The 19840-nt window shown below is 61.1% G+C and overlaps 1 protein-coding gene across 13 annotated transcripts in view; it reads left to right on the plus strand.

The window, feature by feature from the left end:
- The window catches only part of DGKZ (diacylglycerol kinase zeta), a 47551-nt gene extending 27728 nt beyond the window's left edge, over positions 1–19823 (plus strand). For 3 of the 13 annotated variants that reach the window (XM_004051010.5, XM_055354787.2, XM_019036973.4), the window contains exons 2-31: positions 6590–6698; positions 6951–7046; positions 7304–7378; positions 8796–8852; positions 9241–9309; positions 10608–10679; positions 10782–10898; positions 10999–11070; positions 11370–11465; positions 11723–11805; positions 11912–11972; positions 12066–12179; positions 12256–12396; positions 13429–13507; positions 13671–13726; positions 13876–13938; positions 14038–14111; positions 14206–14317; positions 14704–14903; positions 15123–15223; positions 15338–15417; positions 15600–15669; positions 15796–15836; positions 16345–16484; positions 17470–17501; positions 17729–17772; positions 18263–18383; positions 18475–18508; positions 18741–18840; positions 19104–19823. In XM_004051010.5, coding sequence (XP_004051058.1) covers positions 6590–6698; positions 6951–7046; positions 7304–7378; positions 8796–8852; positions 9241–9309; positions 10608–10679; positions 10782–10898; positions 10999–11070; positions 11370–11465; positions 11723–11805; positions 11912–11972; positions 12066–12179; positions 12256–12396; positions 13429–13507; positions 13671–13726; positions 13876–13938; positions 14038–14111; positions 14206–14317; positions 14704–14903; positions 15123–15223; positions 15338–15417; positions 15600–15669; positions 15796–15836; positions 16345–16484; positions 17470–17501; positions 17729–17772; positions 18263–18383; positions 18475–18508; positions 18741–18840; positions 19104–19220 — 2626 coding nt within the window. In that variant the 3' untranslated portion in view covers positions 19221–19823. Of the gene's footprint in view, positions 1–919; positions 1057–1120; positions 6285–6589; positions 6699–6950; positions 7047–7300; positions 7379–8795; positions 8853–9240; positions 9310–10607; positions 10680–10781; positions 10899–10998; positions 11071–11369; positions 11466–11722; positions 11806–11911; positions 11973–12065; positions 12180–12255; positions 12397–13428; positions 13508–13670; positions 13727–13875; positions 13939–14037; positions 14112–14205; positions 14318–14703; positions 14904–15122; positions 15224–15337; positions 15418–15599; positions 15670–15795; positions 15837–16344; positions 16485–17469; positions 17502–17728; positions 17773–18262; positions 18384–18474; positions 18509–18740; positions 18841–19103 lie in introns of those variants that run through there. The other 10 variants (XM_055354786.2, XM_019036974.4, XM_004051007.5 and 7 more) reach the window with 8 other exon arrangements.
- Positions 19824–19840: the final 17 nt, after the last annotated feature.

Genomic DNA, 19840 nt, shown 5'->3' on the forward strand with positions numbered 1-19840 from the left:
GGTGGCAGGTGCCTGTAATCCCAGCTACTGGGGAAGCTGGGCTAGGAGAATCGTCTGAACCCCGGAGGTGGAGGTTGCAGTGAGCTGAGATCACGCCATTGCACTCCAGCCTGGGTAACAGGGCAAGACTCCATCTCAAAGAAAAAAAAAAAAGTTTAAAGAGGTCTTGGGATCAGGCAGTTGGACAGCTGCCACTCCAGACCCTAGGGTACCATGTCAGGACTGGGAGTTGGGGGGGTGGCATTCCGGTCAGGATACATATAACACAGACTGGTGTCTTCTGGGCGTTCCTTAGCTTGGCAGAGCCAGAAGACCCAGAAGCTGGAGTCCCAGCTCAACCAAATCGGAGTTGTGGGCAGTCACGGGCTTCCACAAGCCTCGAGTTGCCCCATCTATTCAGTGGGACAGTAGTGCCGTCTGCACAGGGGAAATACCAGCCTCCCGTTTGTAATGCTGGTGAAAAGTACTTTGTAAGTTGTGAAACACTCCACAGATACTTATTTTTGTGGTTGTTTTGTCTGGAGCCGGTGTGATTAGCTTCCCCAGACCTCAGAAAACCTGTCCAGTGGGCGTGAGAAGGCATTAGGTGGCTAAATAGGGGGAATTAGTGGGGGGCCCCCTCCCTAAAAGGGCCTGGCTCCCACTTCTCCCTCCTTAGACCTCGTTCCCAAGCTGAGGCATGGGTTGGGCTGTACTGGGTGCCAGGTGGAAGGGAGGCCACTGGGTTGTCACCCAGCCTGGCTCTGGGAACCTTGGGAAAAGGAGCTGGGAGGCACGCTCGTGTGCTGTGTGCCCGTCCGCCCACCCGTCGCCTGCTGCAGGGCCTGGAGCCACCGCTGGGAGAGGAAGTGCGTTCAGTTACCAATCGGGTTATTTTCATAACGGCTGTCTCAGGCTGCAGGGAGGAGGGTGACAAGGGGGAGGGGGCAGAGGAGCAGCCACGGCTGCTAGCTCTCCAAACTAGGACTTGCTCAGCAGAGGCCGCCAGCCCGGAGCTGGATCCAGAGCCCGGCCTTGGGGACCCCAGCTCCCACCTGCACCCTGCCTTCAGATCAGGTCAAAAGGGGCTCCCAGCCCCTCCTTGCTTTCTGCTTCCTCCCTCTGTATCTGGCTGGGTGGGTGTGGGGAGGGTTGGATCCGGGCAGACCCGGGCCCCACCATCCCTAGGCAAGGGGCCTGCCCTGCCAGGTTCCTGAAGCTGATGGAAAAGGGTCCCCCCGAGCTCCTGCTGAGCCAGGGCAGACCCTGCCGAGTAAACACTCACTGGCCTGGTCGCCTTCTTACCATCCAGCCTGGCCCACCTGCTCCCCGAGGTACATTTTGTTTGTTGTTTTTGACAGGATCCCTGTGGTGAGTCTCAGCCTGGGGAAGGGAGGACTCTGCCTCCCCAGCCGCTAGGCTGACTGGGGAGGGACTGGCCTCCCTTCCAGCTTCCCCACCTCCTTCCCTCCAACCCAGATCTGTGGGAGCAGAGCCGAGGGGGTTCTGGGGAGGCAGCTGCAGGCCCTTGCTCTGGGGCTGCTGGAGGTGGGGTCGCCATGCGCCATGCCCAGCCTTCACGGAGCAGAAGGCGGACCAGGCCCTGCCCAGGGTGTGGAGTGGGCGCTCTGGGTCAGTCCCATGGGGTATCCTGTGAGAGCAACTCAGGGGGCCAGGCCTGGTACCAGGTGCAGAGGGCATTCCTCATGGCACGAGCAGATACCCAGGTGGCACCTGCAGCCGGCTCTGTTCCTCATGCGGTGGGTGGTGGCCACCCTGGGCACTCCTGCTTCCCTTTCTGGGTTCCCGGCCTCACTGTGGGCAGACAGACCCCAGGAGGTAGCACAATCACATGCTCTGGTGTCTATGGTGGGTGTAGGCCCTGCCAGGCCCTGCTGTCTGCCAGGTATCACCAGGCACTCTCCCTCTGTCATCACATCCAGACCTCCTTTAGGCCAATCTTCTGAACCAGGTGGTGTGAGCTCCATTTTGCAGATGAGAAAATTGAGGCTCAGAAAGGTTAGTGGATCAGTCTAGGGTGGCAATGGCAGATTCAGGATGCCAACGCCCTTGAAACTAGCACAGGGCGTGAGATGGCCTGGGCTCTGGAGGGTGGGTGTCCTGTCCGCTCCAGCTGTAGCTGATGAAGCTCTCCGGCCTGCCCGCCCCCATAGCAGCCTCTGCAGCTCGGCCACCCGCAGCCACAGCCACTGTCCAGTAAGGGTGCACGGCCAGACACCAATGGTCTTGTCTCCTGACTTCCTCTGTCCTTTCCCAGGCCCTGTCCTTGTCAGGCCCCAGAGCCGGCCGAGGGTTGATGGGGTCCCCTGAGTCCTTTCCCATCCTGTCCCCATTGGTGTAACAGGCTCCCCACCCGGAGACCAAGGGACAGCCATTTTGCTGTGCTCTTGGTGTTGAAGCCCTCAGGGTGACCTTTACACGTACTGTGTGGCGAGGAGGAGGTGACCAAGAGCGCGAGGTGAGAAGACACTGTCATGCAGAGCTGCACTATGGGAGAGGCTCAGGCCCAGGGCGGGCTCCAACAAGGCCCAGGAGAAGCCCCAGCAGAGATAGGAAGTGAGGAGTCAGGCTCTTGCTGACCAGGGACAGAGGTTTCTATGGAGACCAGAGGAACAGGAAACTCAGGCCTGCGGGGAGGGGCATGGGAGCACGGAGGCATGGGTGCCCAGCAGGAGAGCCTGTGACAAATTGTCAGCTCAGCCACTCTGACAGCCTCCCCAGACACACAGGGAAACTGAGGCCCGTGAGGGGCCAACTTGCACCAGTCACACAGCACTGCCGGCCTTGCCCACCCCACTCTGCTGGGAGGGGCGGCATCACCGGCTGCTGAGGAGACTCCTGGACAGATGTGGACCTGGGCTGCCTGGCAGTGTGTGGAGCCGGGCACCACAGGAGCACCTGTAAGCCGCCCTTGTCTCTCGAGGGGGTCCTGGCCCCTGTTGTCAGTGCAGGTCTGGGGCCGCAAGCTGGGCTTAGCCCTCACCGCCGCCCACGGGTGCAGTGGCACCTCCCCCCACTGACTGTGGCCTTTTGTTTTCTGGGTGACAGTAGCATCAGGCGGTGTGTCCGGGTGACTAATCTCCTCCAGGCTGGGCAGCTGTCACAGGGCGGCCTGACCAGGCAGGCAGGAAAGCTGACACCCTGGGGAGGGCTGGCAGGCCGGTGCCCTGACGGCAGGGGGCAGTTGGGCCTTCAGGCTCCTCTTCCCCTGACACAAAGCAGGCCCCAGGTCGGGAAGACCCGGGTTCAGGTCCCGAATGCCGCTGACTGGCTGTGGGACCGTGGCATGTTATTGGCCCTCTTGAAGCCTCAGTTTCCCCATCTCTAGAATGGAGCTGCAGGTCCTGCCCACCTCACAGGGCTGTGGTGAGGATTACACGAGATGATAAAGTACTTAGCCCAGGGCCTGTCACATAGCAGGTGTTCGTTATTATTCCCTACCTGGTTCCCTTTCCTACCCCATCCCAGCCTCATGTTCCAGGAGGAAGGACCCTGCAACCCGCCCCATTTCTGGGACGCAGGCTTTGCCGTTAGGTAGACTTGGGCTCCAGCACTGACTCCACACTGACTTGCCGTGGACTCTAGGCGGTCACCTCTGCGTCAACTTCCTCATCAGGAATGCAGTGTGATGCAGTACCTATTCCTTGGGGTTGCAGTTTATGAAATGATCTAAGTGTTTATCAGGGGCTTAGCACAGTGCCTGACACATAGGGGCTCAGTAAATGTCAGCCGTGACACTGGTGATTTTGGGGGAGACCCAGCGCTCTCCACCCATGCCTGCTGTCCTGCCCCTGCAGCTCCCTCCAGCCCAGGTGGTCTGCTTTGAGTGGGGCACTATTTGGGGTCATAAGAGCACTGTCCTGACCTCCCTGTCATCTAAGGCAGCTGGAAACTCCAATAGGCAGAGACCAAGAGCTAAGCTGTGCAGAACTCTGCTTCCCTAGGCACCTCCACCCTGTCCATCTCTCCCCCAACACCCCTGCACCTGGCCTGAAGCTGCTCAAGACCTGCAGGGCAGTAGCAAATCAGAGTGCAGTGTATGGAAGGAGAAGGTGCTAGACGTGCGGCCTGGGCCTGACTCCTCCAGCCCTTCATCTTTGCCTTCATCCTTCCTCCTGCCCACCATGCGTCCAGGGCATCACCCACCATGCCTAATTAATGCCAGCCTTCAGGGGACCACAGGGCTTCTTCTGTCAGCCCCAGGCAGCACTGTCCCAGGGCTGTGACCTTGACCTCTGTGGCTGCCAGGGGTTAGGATGCATCCCCCACCAGTCTCTCCCCAGGACCAAGGCCCAGGAGATCACCTGCTGTGGGGCACAGGTGGCCTCAGGTACCTGGAGGCATCGCCACCCTGATCCATGCCAGGCAGGCTTCCCTTCCCCCACTGTTAGGAGAGGTAGGGCACAGGAGCTCGATGCTGGCTGTGAAGAAGGGTAGGCAGGGCTGAGGTGAGCTGGCAGAGGGAGCAGAGCATGAGTTCAGGATGGGTCCAGGGAGGCCAGGTCCAGGTAGGAGCTAGGATAATGCCCACAGCTCCTGCCTCCCTGCAGGAGGGAGCTCTGGGCTGTGCAGCGTTTGGAATTGTGAGTATTGGGGCTTCCAGCATCAGGGCCGCAGAAGAATGTGCAGTCACAGGCTCCATCAGCAGCAGAGTCAGAAGGGTTTCCCGGCATCACCCAGCTTCACCCTGGGGTATCCGTACTTTGTCCCTTCAGAAAGGTGAGACAGAGCAGTCGAGCACCAGAAAGTTCTTACCATCAGCACCTCAGACATACAGGCACGCACACACCCAGAATCCAGAAGGCTTTGCTTTTGGCCCAAGCCTATTGTCACGGCCCCCTGGGTGTGAAGGGAGACTGAGCAGCCTCTCTCCCGGGTGAGCCAGACAGTGACTCTCCAGTTCCCTGAGACCTGGTCTCCCCTGAGCTACACATTAGACCCTCTCCATTTCCAGGAGTCACCTTCAGCCTGACCCCAAGGCTATGGGCTGAGAAACTCTGGGGGTCCTGTCAGGATTAAGTTCCTTTGCAGAGAGCCTCATTTTGTTATAGCTTGGTTTGCTCCATATCCCATGAGGGGACAACTAACCTGCCCCCGCCATGTTGGTGGCAAAACAAAGGCCCAGCAAGTGGGAAGCCCTGCCCTGGGCCCCGCCGTCCATCCAGGCAGACCGACTCCCCATTTTCTGCTTTCTTTTCCATCAGCTTCCGGCAGGGCAGGTGGAGGCCTTTAGGCCCAGAGCTCTGTGGATTCTGGTGCCTGAATGGGGGAAGAAGGGGTAGCCTGAAGCACCCACCTCCCTGGGACTCCAGGGCTCCCTAGGGTGCAATGGGGGAGAGCATCAGTTCCCCAACAGCTGTAAACGTGGGCTCCCCTGAGCACCCCTGGGATCCTCACATGGAGGTCAGAGGCTGCAGTGACCCCTCCCTCCCTCAGGGGTTGCTTCCCTTCTCATGGGGCAGAGGCTGTGAATGGGCTCCCGGACACAGGACAGACCATGACCTGATCCAGCTCCTGATGCTCCCGGTCTCTGTGCCCAACAGCCAACCGCCTGCCATGGAGACTTTCTTTAGGAGACATTTCCGGGGGAAGGTGCCAGGCCCTGGAGAGGGGCAGCGGGGGCCCAGCAGCGTGGGGCTGCCCACAGGCAAGGCCCGGCGTCGCTCTCCCGCTGGGCAGGCCTCCTCCTCACTGGCACAGCGGCGCCGCTCCAGCGCCCAGCTCCAGGGCTGCCTCCTGAGTTGCGGGGTGAGGGCCCAGGGTTCCAGCCGCCGGTGCTCCAGCACTGTGCCCCCTTCCTGCAACCCCCGCTTCATCGTGGATAAGGTGCCCACTCCACAGCCTACCACCACGGGGGCCCAGCTTCTGGGTGCACCCCTGCTGTTGACCGGGCTTGTGGGCATGAATGAGGAGGAGGGTGTCCAGGAGGATGTGGTAGCCAAGGCATCGAGCGCCATCCAGCCAGGCACCAAGACACCAGGGCCACCCCCACCTCGGGGCGCCCAGCCGCTGTTGCCCCTACCCCGCTACCTGCGCCGAGCCTCCTCCCACCTGCTCCCCGCGGATGCCGTATATGACCACGCTCTCTGGGGCCTGCACGGCTACTATCGGCGCCTCAGCCAGCGGCGGCCCTCAGGCCAGCACCCTGGCCCTGGGGGCCGAAGAGCCTCAGGCACCACCGCCGGCACCATGCTGCCCACCCGTGTGCGCCCACTGTCCCGCAGGCGCCAGGTAGCCCTACGGCGCAAGGCGGCCGGACCCCAGGCCTGGAGCGCCCTGCTCGCGTAGGTATAGCTGTGGCCAGCAGGGCGAGTGGTGTGACCTCCTGTGGGTCTGGCCTGGGCATGGGCCTTGAAGCTCTGCCTGGCTGAGGGTTCCCCACTTGGGAACACTCTGGGCAGTGCCCTGAAGCCAGCATACCCCAAAAGGCCATGTCTCCTGCAGGGAGCCTCTTAGTGTCTGGGGCTGCTGGGAGGCTCCTCCGCCCTCCCTGTTGCCGAGGTCATGGAAAGGGCAGAGGCCCCAGAGGTGGGAGGAAGTAGGGTCAGCAAGTGCTCAACCCCCTCCTCAGCTGTCTTCTCCTCTCTAGGAAAGCCATCACCAAGTCAGGCCTCCAGCACCTGGCCCCCCCTCCGCCCACCCCTGGGGCCCCGTGCAGCGAGTCAGAGCGGCAGATCCGGAGCACAGTGGACTGGAGCGTGAGTGCCTGAACACCCCTGGGTCCCAGCCCCTCTGGGCTCTTGGCCAAGGCGCAGCTGGGGGGTGGAGGTACTACAGGCAGCTGGGAGAGCCAAGCCTGGAAGGGTTGGGACAATGGGGCAGACGGAACAGAGCAGGGTCGATGGGGGCGCTGGAGCGGGTTTGTCTTGGGAGAGGGCGGGTGGGCGGGGGCTGATGGGAGGGAGGGCTGGGCGGCCAGCGTGTGCTGAGCAAGCCCATCCCGTGGCTAGGAGTCAGCGACATATGGGGAGCACATCTGGTTCGAGACCAACGTGTCCGGGGACTTCTGCTACGTTGGGGAGCAGTACTGTGTAGCCAGGATGCTGGTGAGTGCTCGTAGGGGCACGCCGCCCCCTGCTGGTGGAGCCAGTAGCCGCAGCCCTTCCCGGAACGTGGGATCGAGCCCGCTCCCTGGCACCCCTGCTGTGGGCCGCCCCAGGATGGTGAGGGGTGCAGGGGCTTTGTCCGGATGCCAGGACTGGGGCTTCCCAGTGCACACAAAGGGCAGCTGTGCTGGGTCAGGCAGCCTCCGAGATAGATTTACCTGGTGCCTCAGGGGCCCTCTCTTCCTGTCCTGCAGCAGAAGTCAGTGTCTCGAAGAAAGTGCGCAGCCTGCAAGATTGTGGTGCACACGCCCTGCATCGAGCAGCTGGAGAAGGTGGGTGGGTAGCTCAGCTTTGCCCGCCCCTGCCCTTTGGGTGCTGAGGCCCTTTCAGCGTTGCACACACACCCACACGTTATACAAACATGGCCTGCCAGGACTGACCCAGCACTCGGGGGTGAAGAGTCAAGGACCCTGGAGCCAAATGCCTGCTCCTGGCTCCTCACTGATTAGCTGCTGTATCCCCACTGCCTGGAGCAAACCTGGCGCCTGGTGGGTTCATTGAATATCGCTCAATGGAATGAATTGACGAATGGTGGCCCTTGTACCATTTCACCATGTCCAAACTAGTGCTTAGAAGAGGCCATTGATTTGCTGAAGCTTTATAACTCAGCTGTGGCTACACCCTGCCTCTGTGGAGACCTTTCCCCAAGGGCCATTGTCCACTGTGCATTTGCAGCTGGGGGCATGTCTGGGCACTGTGCTTCTAGAGGTGGAGGCAGCACTGGGCAGACGGGTCAAGGCCAGGGGCAGAAGGGTTCGCATGGAGGGGCAGTGCTTCCCAGCCTGCAGAAACCCAGGCCATCATACGGGAGAGACTGTAAGACTAGGAGTGGTTCAGGCAGGCTCACACAGGCTGCTTTCCCCAGCCTCTGAATTGTAAAGTGAGGCTTCCTTATACCTCTAATAAGGCTGAAGTAGGGACAGTTATGAGAAGGGAAATAGAAATGCAGCCCCAAGCACTGTACACTCATCATTTAAGGTGGAAATCGACCTAGGGTTCCACAATTAGCTAAAGGTCTCCAGGGGCCAGGCAGTGCAAGTCTGCGTGTGAGGACCAGGCTGGCTGCATGTGCCCGGGTCGGGAGTGCCAGAGGGCGAGGAAGAAAGGATGCAGCCGAGTGCGGTGGCTCACGCCTGTAATCCCAGCACTTTGGGAGGCTGAGGTAGGTGGATCACCCTGAGGTCAGGAGTTTGAGACCAGCCTGGCCAACATGGTGAAACCCCATCTCTATTAAAAATCACAAAAATTAGCCAGGCGTGGTGGTGCACACCTGTAATCCCAGCTACTCGGGAGGTGGAGGTTGCAGTGAGCTGAGATCGCACCACTGCACTCCAGCCTGGGCGACAGAGCGAGACTCTATCTCATAAAAAAACAAAAACAAAAACAAAAAAAAACAACGAGCAAACCATGGTCCCATGTTAGTGGGGGAGACGGACCCGAAGCTCCCAACCTCCCCCTCATCCTGGGTACTGGGTGGAAGAAGGAAAGATCCCTCTGGCTAGTGAGGAGGAGGCAGAGAGGCAGGAGGGCTTCTCACAGGAGGTGTCTTGTGTTTCAAGGACTCTCGTGATGATTTGGGGGTATCCCCACCTTGTGAGGATGACTCTGGGTTGTCCTGGAGGGAGTGACCACATACCTGACCCCGAAGGGAGGTTCTGACATTTTCGTGGTCACTGCCATGTTTCACAGATAAATTTCCGCTGTAAGCCGTCCTTCCGTGAATCGGGCTCCAGGAATGTCCGCGAGGTAAGTGCCCAGGGTGGTCAGGGATGGGGCCACCCTAAGATTCCTGCATGGGCCTCTGCGCAGTGCCTCTGGAGTGCCACCAGGGGGCTCGGCTCCCTCTAGGCTGCTGCTCACTGAGGTCTGTCTGGGGTCTGCCATGCGGAGGCCTAACTAGCGCTGCCTGCGGAGTGGGTGGCACAGCTTGTGCCTCCTGGTGCTTCCCAGCCTTCTCTGTCCCTCTGAGTCTGAGCCTCCCCCAGGCCATGAAGAGTCTTTAGCCCCTCCTCCACTCATGCGCAGGACTGCAGAGCGCTTCCTGCAGCCCCGTGTGTTGAGCTGTGTGGGCAGTCCTCAGGACTGTGCCCCTGCCCACCCCTCACCCAGTGAAATTTTTCCCCTTCTCCCCCAGCCAACCTTTGTACGGCACCACTGGGTACACAGACGACGCCAGGACGGCAAGTGTCGGCACTGTGGGAAGGTGAGAGGCCCTGCCCGAGGACATCGCCACCTGCACCTGCGGGCCTGAGCCCAGGCCGTGTGGCCAGTGTGGCCTGCCGATCACTGACCACACCCTGGTGTGCAGAGTCCAGGGCTGACCCTCAGCCTGGCTGCAGTGCCTTCAGTTCTCAAGCACCCTGGCCTGCTCTTGGTCTCTGGGCTTAGTAGGAGAGCAGGGAGGAAAGTTTTCTTCTTATGTGGCACACCTGGCCTGCTTTGAAGCTGCAAGTGGCCCTTTGGAGAATCGTATAGACTTACTCATTCGGTGACTCCGTGGATACTTGTGTGCCGAGCGCCAAGCTGGGCAGCGGTTTCCCACCCTCCTGAGGACAGTGTGGCTTGAAGCCGGGCTTTCCAGGCGACCGCCTAACCCAGTCCACAGTTGTTTGGTTCACTTTCTTGTTTGCTTCTTGCCCGCCTCCGTCAGTAAGTGCAGGCTCTCAAAGATGGAGAGGCTTGCTTCACTGATTCTCAGCGCCTGGCCCACTGCAGGCCTTTCATAACAGCCTGTGTGATGAACAGGGAATGAATGTGATAGGTACTCGGAAGCGGCAGTAAATTTCTTTAACAGCACATGGGGGTCTGGTCAGGCCTCGGGGGTAGGAAGGAGGGAAAATCCGAGTGAGGCAGGAGTTAGCCTGCAGTGTGGCAGAACGGGTATGCATGTGGTGCCGTGCAGGTAACTTCAGGGAGTCAGGGGGCCCGGGCTAAGCCACCCTGCTCTTCAGGCTTATCTTATACGTATTTTTTTTTATTTTAAAAAATGTGTTCAGACTGGGTGTGGTGGCTCACGCCTGTAATCCCAGCACTTTGGGAGGCTGAGGCGGGTGGATCACCTGAGGTCAGGAATTCGAGACCAGCCTGGCTAACATGGTGAAACCCTGTCTCTACTGAAAATACAAAAAATTAGCTGGGCGTAGTGGTGGGCGCCTGTAATCCCGGCCACTCAGGAGGCTGAGACAAGAGAATCGCTTGAACCTGGAAAGTGGAGGTTGCAGTGAGCCGAGATCACGCCACTGCACTCCAGCCTGGGCAACAAGAGCGAGACTCCATCTCCAAACAAAAACAAAAAACGTGTTCAAAGCTGGGCATGGTGGCACATGCCTGTTGTTCCCAGTTACTTGGGGGGCTGAGGCAGATTGCTTAAGCCCAGGAGTTTGAGACCAGCCTGGGCAACATAGCGAGGCCCTGTCTCTGGGTGGAGAGAGGCTGGCACCAGGAGAGGGGCTGGGTCTGCTGCTCCAGGCCTGCCCTGGTGCCCATCCTGTCTACCCTCAGGGATTCCAGCAGAAGTTCACCTTCCACAGCAAGGAGATTGTGGCCATCAGCTGCTCGTGGTGCAAGCAGGCAGTGAGTGGTGCCCCCGCCCCCAGGGCCAGGCCCTGCACTGCTGGGTTTGGGTCCCCGAGTCTGAACACGGTCCCGCTGAGCCCGGCCCCTCGCTCTCCTCAGTACCACAGCAAGGTGTCCTGCTTCATGCTGCAGCAGATCGAGGAGCCGTGCTCGCTGGGGGTCCACGCAGCTGTGGTCATCCCGCCCACCTGGATCCTCCGCGCCCGGAGGCCCCAGGTGAGTACTGCCTGCACCCTTGATGCCCCGTACGCACTTGGGGTCTGCCAGCTACCCCAGCCTGCCCACCTCGTCACCAACACCCCTGCTTCCCTTGCAGAATACTCTGAAAGCAAGCAAGAAGAAGAAGAGGGCATCCTTCAAGAGGAAGTCCAGCAAGAAAGGGCCTGAGGTCAGTCCCAGGCTGGGCAGAGGCTGCAGGGGAGCAGGAGAGAGGGGTCTGTTGCTCAGGGTACAGAACTTCCACCCCCAGCTAATGCTGCCAGCTGGTGGGGGTCTGTGTGGGCTCTGGGGCCTCTGAGGAAGGCAGGATTAGATGCCAGTTTCTGCTCTGTGGCCTGGTAAGATCTGGCCCAGAGATGGTACATGAGGGTACAAAGGGGGAACAAAGTCACCCAGGGGGCCTGCTAAGGATGATGGTAGGGTGTCCTGGACGGGAAGGAGCTTACAGCCTCTCACCTTGTCTCCCAGGAGGGCCGCTGGAGACCCTTCATCATCAGGCCCACCCCCTCCCCCCTCATGAAGCCCCTGCTGGTGTTTGTGAACCCCAAGAGTGGGGGCAACCAGGTAAACGTGGCCTTGCTTCTCAGCTAAGGGCTCGGGCGGGGGTTGGGGTCCAGCCCGTCTGCCAGCAGCTGTTCCCAGAGCCCGTTTCTGGCTTCTACCCCAATCCCTCTTTCCCAGGGATCCTGAGAAAATCCTGTCCTTTCTCCACCCCTCACCCCTTATTGGCCCTGATTCCCAAAGTCACACCCCTCTCCCTCTGCTGCTCCCACTTTGTCCCACCACTGCCTGACTGTCTCTCGGCTCCCCATCCCATCCAGGGTGCAAAGATCATCCAGTCTTTCCTCTGGTATCTCAATCCCCGACAAGTCTTCGACCTGAGCCAGGGAGGGCCCAAGGAGGCGTAAGTACTTGCCAAGGTTTTGTGGGGGACATGGGGGGGAACTTGCCTCACTCCTGGGGTACAGCCCACATCCCCTGACCCCACTGCCATCTTCCCATGAGCCCAGGCTGGAGATGTACCGCAAAGTGCACAACCTGCGGATCCTGGCGTGCGGGGGCGACGGCACGGTGAGCTCCCCGCATGGGCCAGCCGAGCACCAGGGCTGGGCCTGAAGCCGGGGTCCCTGTGGGCCTGACTTGCCTCTGTTCTCCCTCCCCCAGGTGGGCTGGATCCTCTCCACCCTGGACCAGCTGCGCCTGAAGCCGCCACCCCCTGTTGCCATCCTGCCCCTGGGTACTGGCAACGACTTGGCCCGAACCCTCAACTGGGGTGGGGTAAGCACCCATAGGAGGGGGGTGCAGCTGGGGCCTCTCCAGCTACAGAGGGCTCAGTCCCTGCCTGCTCCCCCAGGGCTACACAGATGAGCCTGTGTCCAAGATCCTCTCCCACGTGGAGGAGGGGAACGTGGTACAGCTGGACCGCTGGGACCTCCACGCTGAGCCCAACCCCGAGGCAGGGCCTGAGGACCGAGATGAAGGCGCCACCGACCGGGTAAGTTGGCCAGGGTGGGGTGGGGCAGGGCGGGTGACTGGGGACTGGATCCCACTTTTCCACTTGCTGGTTCTGGGACCTTGGGCGTGTCTCTTCATTTCTCCAACTTCCACTTCTTCCTTGTACGATGGGAATAATAGTACTTGCCTCACAAGATGCTGTTTTTTCTGTTTTTGTTTTTTTTTTTTGAGACTGAGTCTCGCTCTGTTACCCAGGCTGGAGTGCAGTGGCGCAATCTCAGCTCACTGCAACCTCTGCCTCCCAGGTTCAAGCGATTCTCCTGCCTCAGCCTCCTGAGTAGCTGGGATTATAGGCAGGTGCCACCACACCTGGCTGATTTTTGTTTTTCTGTTTTCTTTTTTTTTTCTTGTTTTTTTTTTTTTTTTTTTTTTTGAGACAGAGTCTCACTGTCACCCAGGCTGGAGTACAGTGGCACAGTCTTGGCTCACTGCAACCTCTGCCTCCCGGGCTCAAGCTATTCTTCTGCATCAGCCTCCTGAGTAGCTGGGACTACAGGCACCCGCCACCACACCCGGCTAATTTTTGTATTTTTAGTAGAGATGGGGTCTCACCATGTTGGTCAGCCTGGTTTTGAACTCCTGACCTCAGGTGATCCATCTGCCTCGGCCTCCCAAAGCACTGGGATTACAGGCGTGAGCCACCACGCCTGGTCAGAAGATGCTGCTTTATTCCATAGACATGCACTGAGCGCCTGCTACCTGCCAGGCACTTCTCTAAGCAGTGAGCAAAACCAAGCCCCGCTGTTGTGCTCCACATGGCATGTCAGGAAGAAGTGTTAGGGGAGCTGACGGGGAAGAGATGCCGTGGGCACGCAGGGAAATCCCCCAGGAGCCACCAGGCAGAGCAGGGCTGTGCCTGACAGCGGGTGAGCTGGGCTGAGCCCTGGTGGACGCTGCTGACCAGGAAAAGCCTGTGAACAGATGGGCTGAGCTGGCTCGGCCACACGAGGCCCCTGGAGCGGGGACATTTGTGAGGCCCAGCCTTCATTTTGGTCCCTTGACCTTTTTCCAGTTGCCCCTGGATGTCTTCAACAACTACTTCAGCCTGGGCTTTGACGCCCACGTCACCCTGGAGTTCCACGAGTCTCGAGGTTGGCAGCCTCCCACTGAGGCCAGGGCAGGGTGGGCACAGGAGCGTCCCCGGGAGGGTCAGACCCTGCTCCCGCCAGTGAAGGCATCCATCCCAGCCCTCCCCCAACCCCACCTGGGCAGGCTGGGGTGACTCACTGGCCCCCACTGCTTGTCTCCACCCAGAGGCCAACCCAGAGAAATTCAACAGCCGCTTTCGGAATAAGATGTTCTACGCCGGGGTGAGTGGGGTCTGCACCCCCGCCTGTGCCCACCTCTTCTACCACCTGTGCCCCTGCCCACCTGTGTCCACCAGGCCCCAGGAGCCCTGCTGGGTGCTGGTGAAGAAAGATCTCTGTCAGCAGATGGTGACGCGCTCTGTCTCCCACAGACAGCTTTCTCTGACTTCCTGATGGGCAGCTCCAAGGACCTGGCCAAGCACATCCGAGTGGTGGTGAGCGGGGCCAGGCTGCCGTGGGTGGGCGGGCTGGAAGGGAGGGAGGCGGAGGCCACCTGGCACATGCACCTCAACACCCTCCCCACCCGCCTCCAGTGTGATGGAATGGACTTGACTCCCAAGATCCAGGACCTGAAACCCCAGTGTGTTGTTTTCCTGAACATCCCCAGGTGAGGAGGGGGCTACCGGAGCTGGGGGGGGCCCTGCTGTCCTTGTCCTGCAGAGACTGTGTTTTGAGGCCCATGTCATCGCCCGCCTTTGCAGGTACTGTGCGGGCACCATGCCCTGGGGCCACCCTGGGGAGCACCACGACTTTGAGCCCCAGCGGCATGACGACGGCTACCTCGAGGTCATTGGCTTCACCATGACGTCGTTGGTGAGTGGGCACTGGGCCCATGGTGCCTGGGAGCACAGCCCAAAGGTGGAAGGGGTCACCCATACTCACCTCCATGGGCCACAGCGGCCTAGTTCACCCTCACCTCCCTTCTTTGTCTCATTCCTCTGGCTTGAGAGCGGCACCTACCCCCTCTCCTCACTATGCCTCGGGACACCTTCACTCCCCACTCTGACTGGAGAGTCACCCTCATTGCCTCTGTCCCTTCCCTTTCCTACCTGGGGTCTCAGCCTCCCCTCTGCCCTCTGGCCAGGGGTCACTCTCACCTTTGTTCTCTGGCTAGAGTTTCTGCTTCGGAAGGAGCAGAGTCTGGGACCCCCCTGCCCCCAGCCCTGGTGCCATCTGACCCGAGCTTCCTGTGCCCACAGGCCGCGCTGCAGGTGGGCGGACACGGTGAGCGGCTGACGCAGTGTCGCGAGGTGGTGCTCACCACATCCAAGGCCATCCCAGTGCAGGTGGATGGCGAACCCTGCAAGCTTGCAGCCTCACGCATCCGCATCGCCCTGCGCAACCAGGCCACCATGGTGCAGAAGGCCAAGCGGCGGAGCGCCGCCCCCCTACACAGCGAGTACGTCCCACCCTGCCACGTGCCCTGGGTGCCAAGGCCAGACCCTGCCCTCTCTGGGCCTTGATTTCCCCATCTGTAAAAAGGGCTGACTGTCCCTCTGCCCCAGGGGTGTTGGGAGTGGAGCGGGACCTTCTCTCGGCACGTGGTTTGGTGCCAGGCCGAGGGTGGCACCAAGGCAGGGCCCTTGCTGAGCCCCCGCTTGCCGGCCCTGCCCGACAGCCAGCAGCCGGTGCCAGAGCAGCTGCGCATCCAGGTGAGTCGCGTCAGCATGCACGACTATGAGGCCCTGCACTACGACAAGGAGCAGCTCAAGGAGGCCTGTGAGTGCGGTGGGGCGGCCTGGCAGGGTGGCCAGGAGGGGCTGAGGCAGCCGGGGCCCCCTTGGGCAGGGCTGTGGGGTGCAGCCAGCTGCTGACAGGTGCTCTGTTCTCTAGCCGTGCCGCTGGGCACTGTGGTGGTCCCAGGAGACAGTGACCTAGAGCTCTGCCGTGCCCACATTGAGAGACTCCAGCAGGTAAGGGGTGGGGGCTTCCCCAGGTGCCCACCGAGAGGGTGGCGGGAAGTGAGGCCAGGCCTCTTCCTCCCGCAGCCAGCTCGCCCTGCAGAGCCTCCTCTGTGCTGGTTCCCCCTACTCCAAGTTCCCTTCCCTCCCTGGCCCCCACTCTATCCCAGCCTGGCCTTTGCTTCTCTCAACAGGAGCCCGATGGTGCTGGAACCAAGTCCCCGACATGCCAGAAACTGTCCCCCAAGTGGTGCTTCCTGGACGGTGAGTCTACTCCCAGGGTGCCAAGCTGTTTCGTGTTCCCTCCCTAGGGGATCCCAGGTAGGGGCAGCAGAGGACCTGGGCCTGGACATGGCACTCCCTGATCCTCAGCTGCCCTCTCTCCCACAGCCACCACTGCCAGCCGCTTCTACAGGATCGACCGAGCCCAGGTGAGCGATTGCAGGCCTGCTCCAGCCACAGCTGCTTCCGGGCCCCAGGGTCGCCTCTCCTGGGACGCCTTCCCTGTTAGCTCCCCCGATGGGCTCACCTCTGTCCTCATGCCTCTGAGGGCTTTTACTATTGCCTGTGTGCATGGACAGCACGCGGCCCTGCCCTCCACACTGGAGAGTATAGGGTGGTGCCAGCCAGAAAGGCAGTGGGGTACCTACCAAAGGCTTGCTGGGTGGGTAGGAGGGCCTGGAAGCCCAGAGCCATCCAGGGAGACACAGAAGCAAAGGCACTCTGGTCAGGCGCCAGCTCACCTGGTAAAGTCTGGGCAGTCGGAGGAGGTGTCAGGAATGGGAAGGAGTGGGAGAGGGACAGGCAGGGCCCCTTGCCTGGCCACCTCCTTTCAGTGTTTGTGCTCATGGCAGAGGCTTCTCCAGGTCTACCAGCCTTGCTGCCCCTCGGCCCCCACCATCAGGTGCCCTGACCTCCCGCCCTGACCTCCCCCCACAGGAGCACCTCAACTATGTGACTGAGATCGCACAGGATGAGATTTATATCCTGGACCCTGAGCTGCTGGGGGCATCGGCCCGGCCTGACCTCCCAACCCCCACTTCCCCTCTCCCCACCTCACCCTGCTCACCCACGCCCCGGTGAGTCCTGGTGTCCCGTCCCTCCAGCCCCTGGCTTTCAGCCCCACCTGTAAGCCGATGTCTTCTGAATCCCTGCTTCCAGCCCCTCCACCAGTTAACTAAATGGTGTCAACCTGAACCTGGCCAAAGCCCACCTGACGGCCTTCAGCCCTGCGGTTCTCTGGGGAAGCGGCCTCACGTCCACCCTGGTTCCCTCCCTGACTTCTCCCTCCTCTGGACCTCATCCTTCAGCCAGTCCTGGCAGCCCCTGGACCCACCACCTGAGCACTCCTCCCCACCGCTACTGCCACCAGCCCTTCCCGGCTGCCACGCCCTGGCCCCCAGCTCTTGTATCCCTGTGGCCATTCGTGCCCTCAAACCCCCATCTCCATACCACCGTCAACTAAAAATGCAGAGCATACCAGGCCACTCCCCAACCTAGAAGCTTCTTTCTCAGCAGCCCTTTGGACGTGGATTCTCCCCAGGCCCCCCGTCATTGCACTGGGCTCCCAGCCGCCTCCCTGAGTTCACCTCCATGGTCCTGCCCCACTCTCTTCTCTTGGTTCTTTGAGGCGTCAGGTGTTTGCCACCACTGGACTTCTGTCATCGCTGCCTCCAACTCTTCCCCCATCTTTCCGGAGCTCCCCCACCCCCATCCCCTTCGAATCTCAGCTTGGCTGTTTCCTCCTTGGAGAGATCACTCCCAGGACCGCCTCTGCAGGGGTGCCACATCACCTGTTCTGAATTCTTCAGAGCACCCCTGCTCTCAGAACTCCTTATTTATTTGACTTGTTTGCATCCCTGAACTAGAATGTAAGCTCCATGAGGGCAAGGCCTTCCTCTGTCTCGTTTCCCTGCCGTATCCCCAGTGCCTGGAATAGTGCTTGGTGTGTAGCAGGCACTCAATAAACTGTGGAAAGGATGAAGATGCCCCCAGTTGGGGTTGGGGAGGGTGACCAGCTGGCCTGTGCCGTAGCCGGTCACAGCACATCATGCTCTGTTGCAGGTCACTGCAAGGGGATGCTGCACCCCCTCAAGGTGAGGCCTCTCCCTCTGGGGCCCCTCCTTTCTGCCTGGTTGGGGGCAGGAGGCTCAGTGGGGTGGGGATAGGGCCCAGACACAGCCTTACACAAACACAGCCTTTGAGCTTCACGCACCAACCGAGCCCTGGGCACACACGCCCGGCCGGCACAGTCCTGTCCACTGAGGCACCAACCCAAGCCCAGGCCTCCGACTGCAGAGTAACGGGCAGGTATTCTGTGCAGGTGAAGAGCTGATTGAGGCTGCCAAGAGGAACGACTTCTGCAAGGTACTAGCTCCAGGCTCCAGTTCCTTCCCCCAGCAGCTCCCTCGGGCCCTGGGGAGCGAGGCCTCTGGGTTGGGCCAAGAGCTGACCTGCTCAGGTGTTGTCATCTGTCATCGTCTGGCCCTCTGTGGGATCTCCAGTGATCGTCCCATTCCACTTCACTGTATCTCTGTCTAGGCCACAATAGATGGCTCCTAGTAGGGGCTTCCTAGCTCAGTCCACCTGTCCCTGGTGCTTAGAAAGGAGCAGGTCAGAGGAAGCACTGCTCCAGGGCTTGGTCACCAGTGCTGCCAGAGAGCCCACAGGCTGTGGGGTGAGAGGCCCCTCCTCTGGTGTGCTCCAGAGAGACCCACAGAGGCAACTCGGGAGTAAGATGTGTGAGCGCACTCGTTTCAGGCCTGTGCTGGTGTACCCGGCTGTGGGCCAACGTGTGAGCTCAGGGAAGGAGGGGTGGCCCCAGGAGGTCCAGCCCTGCCATGCCTCCTGCCCTCAGCTCCAGGAGCTGCACCGAGCTGGGGGCGACCTCATGCACCGAGACGAGCAGAGTCGCACGCTCCTGCACCACGCAGTCAGCACTGGCAGCAAGGATGTGGTCCGCTACCTGCTGGACCACGGTGAGCCGGGCAGTGGAGCCCAGGGCCTGGGGCCAAGGTGGGAGGAGGAGGGGCTGCCAGGCCTCTCTGACCACCCTCTCCCCTTCTCCAGCCCCCCTAGAGATCCTTGATGCGGTGGAGGAAAAGTAAGTATCTGGGCAGTGCAGAACCCTGGTCACCCCGGAAACCACCCTTTTCCCCACCCCTCCCATTTTGTCAGGTCAGAGCCCATAAACTTCCTGGCCACATCTGTCATCCCCTCGGCCACCCCTATTGCCCCAGAGCCCTGAACTTCCTGTCCTTTCTGATGGCCCTTGGGAGACAGATGGGTGGATTAGGGGACGGGATGGGGTACACAGCCAGCCCCTGCTCCCCCAGCGGGGAGACCTGTTTGCACCAGGCAGCGGCCCTCGGCCAGCGCACCATCTGCCACTACATCGTGGAGGCCGGGGCCTCGCTCATGAAGACAGACCAGCAGGTGAGCAGACGGCAGGCAGGGAGCCCACGAGGGCACCAACCAAACCTTTCCCAAGGTCCTAGGGGGGGAGCTGGGGCTGGGGGCTGTCCCTGGGAAGACACAGTCCAGACCCTGGGAAACCTGAGCCAGCAGGGGAGGAGCTGGTGGGCAGAGAGGCCTCCCTCCCTGACCAGGCCACAGGGAGGTAGAGCCCCTGCCTCTCAGCCTGCTAGGGGTTAGGCCTGCCTCTGGCCCTTGCTGATCGCAGCTCCGCCCTCCTCCAGGGCGACACTCCCCGGCAGCGGGCTGAGAAGGCTCAGGACACCGAGCTGGCGGCCTACCTGGAGAACCGGCAGCACTACCAGATGATCCAGCGGGAGGACCAGGAGACGGCTGTGTAGCGGGCCGCCCACGGGCAGCAGGAGGGACAATGCGGCCAGGGGACGAGCGCCTTCCTTGCCCACCTCACTGCCACATTCCAGTGGGACGGCCACGGGGGGACCTAGGCCCCAGGGAAAGAGCCCCATGCCGCCCCCTAAGGAGCCGCCCAGACCTAGGGCTGGACTCAGGAGCTGGGGGGCCTCACCTGTCCCCCTGAGGACCCCGCCGGACCCGGAGGCTCACAGGGAACAGGACACGGCTGGGTTGGATATGCCTTTGTGGGGGGTTCTGGGACAGGGCGCTCCCTGGCCGCAGCAGATGCCCTCCCAGGAGTGGAGGGGCTGGAGAGGGGGAGGCCTTCGAGAAGAGGCTTCCTGGGCCCCCTGGTCTTCGGCCGGGTCCCCAGCCCCCGCTCCTGCCCCACCCCACCTCCCCCGGGCTTCCTCCCGGAAACTGAGCGCCTGCTGCACTTGCCTGCCCTGCCTTGCTTGGCACCCGCTCCGGCGACCCTCCCCGCTCCCCTGTCATTTCATCGCGGACTGTGCGGCCTGGGGGTGGGGGGCGGGACTCTCACGGTGACATGTTTACAGCTGGGTGTGACTCAGTAAAGTGGATTTTTTTTCTTTTCTGCTTTTCTTCT

Source organism: Gorilla gorilla, chromosome 9 (genome assembly GCF_029281585.2).
Source record: "Gorilla gorilla gorilla isolate KB3781 chromosome 9, NHGRI_mGorGor1-v2.1_pri, whole genome shotgun sequence".
Lineage (NCBI taxonomy): Eukaryota > Metazoa > Chordata > Mammalia > Primates > Hominidae > Gorilla > Gorilla gorilla.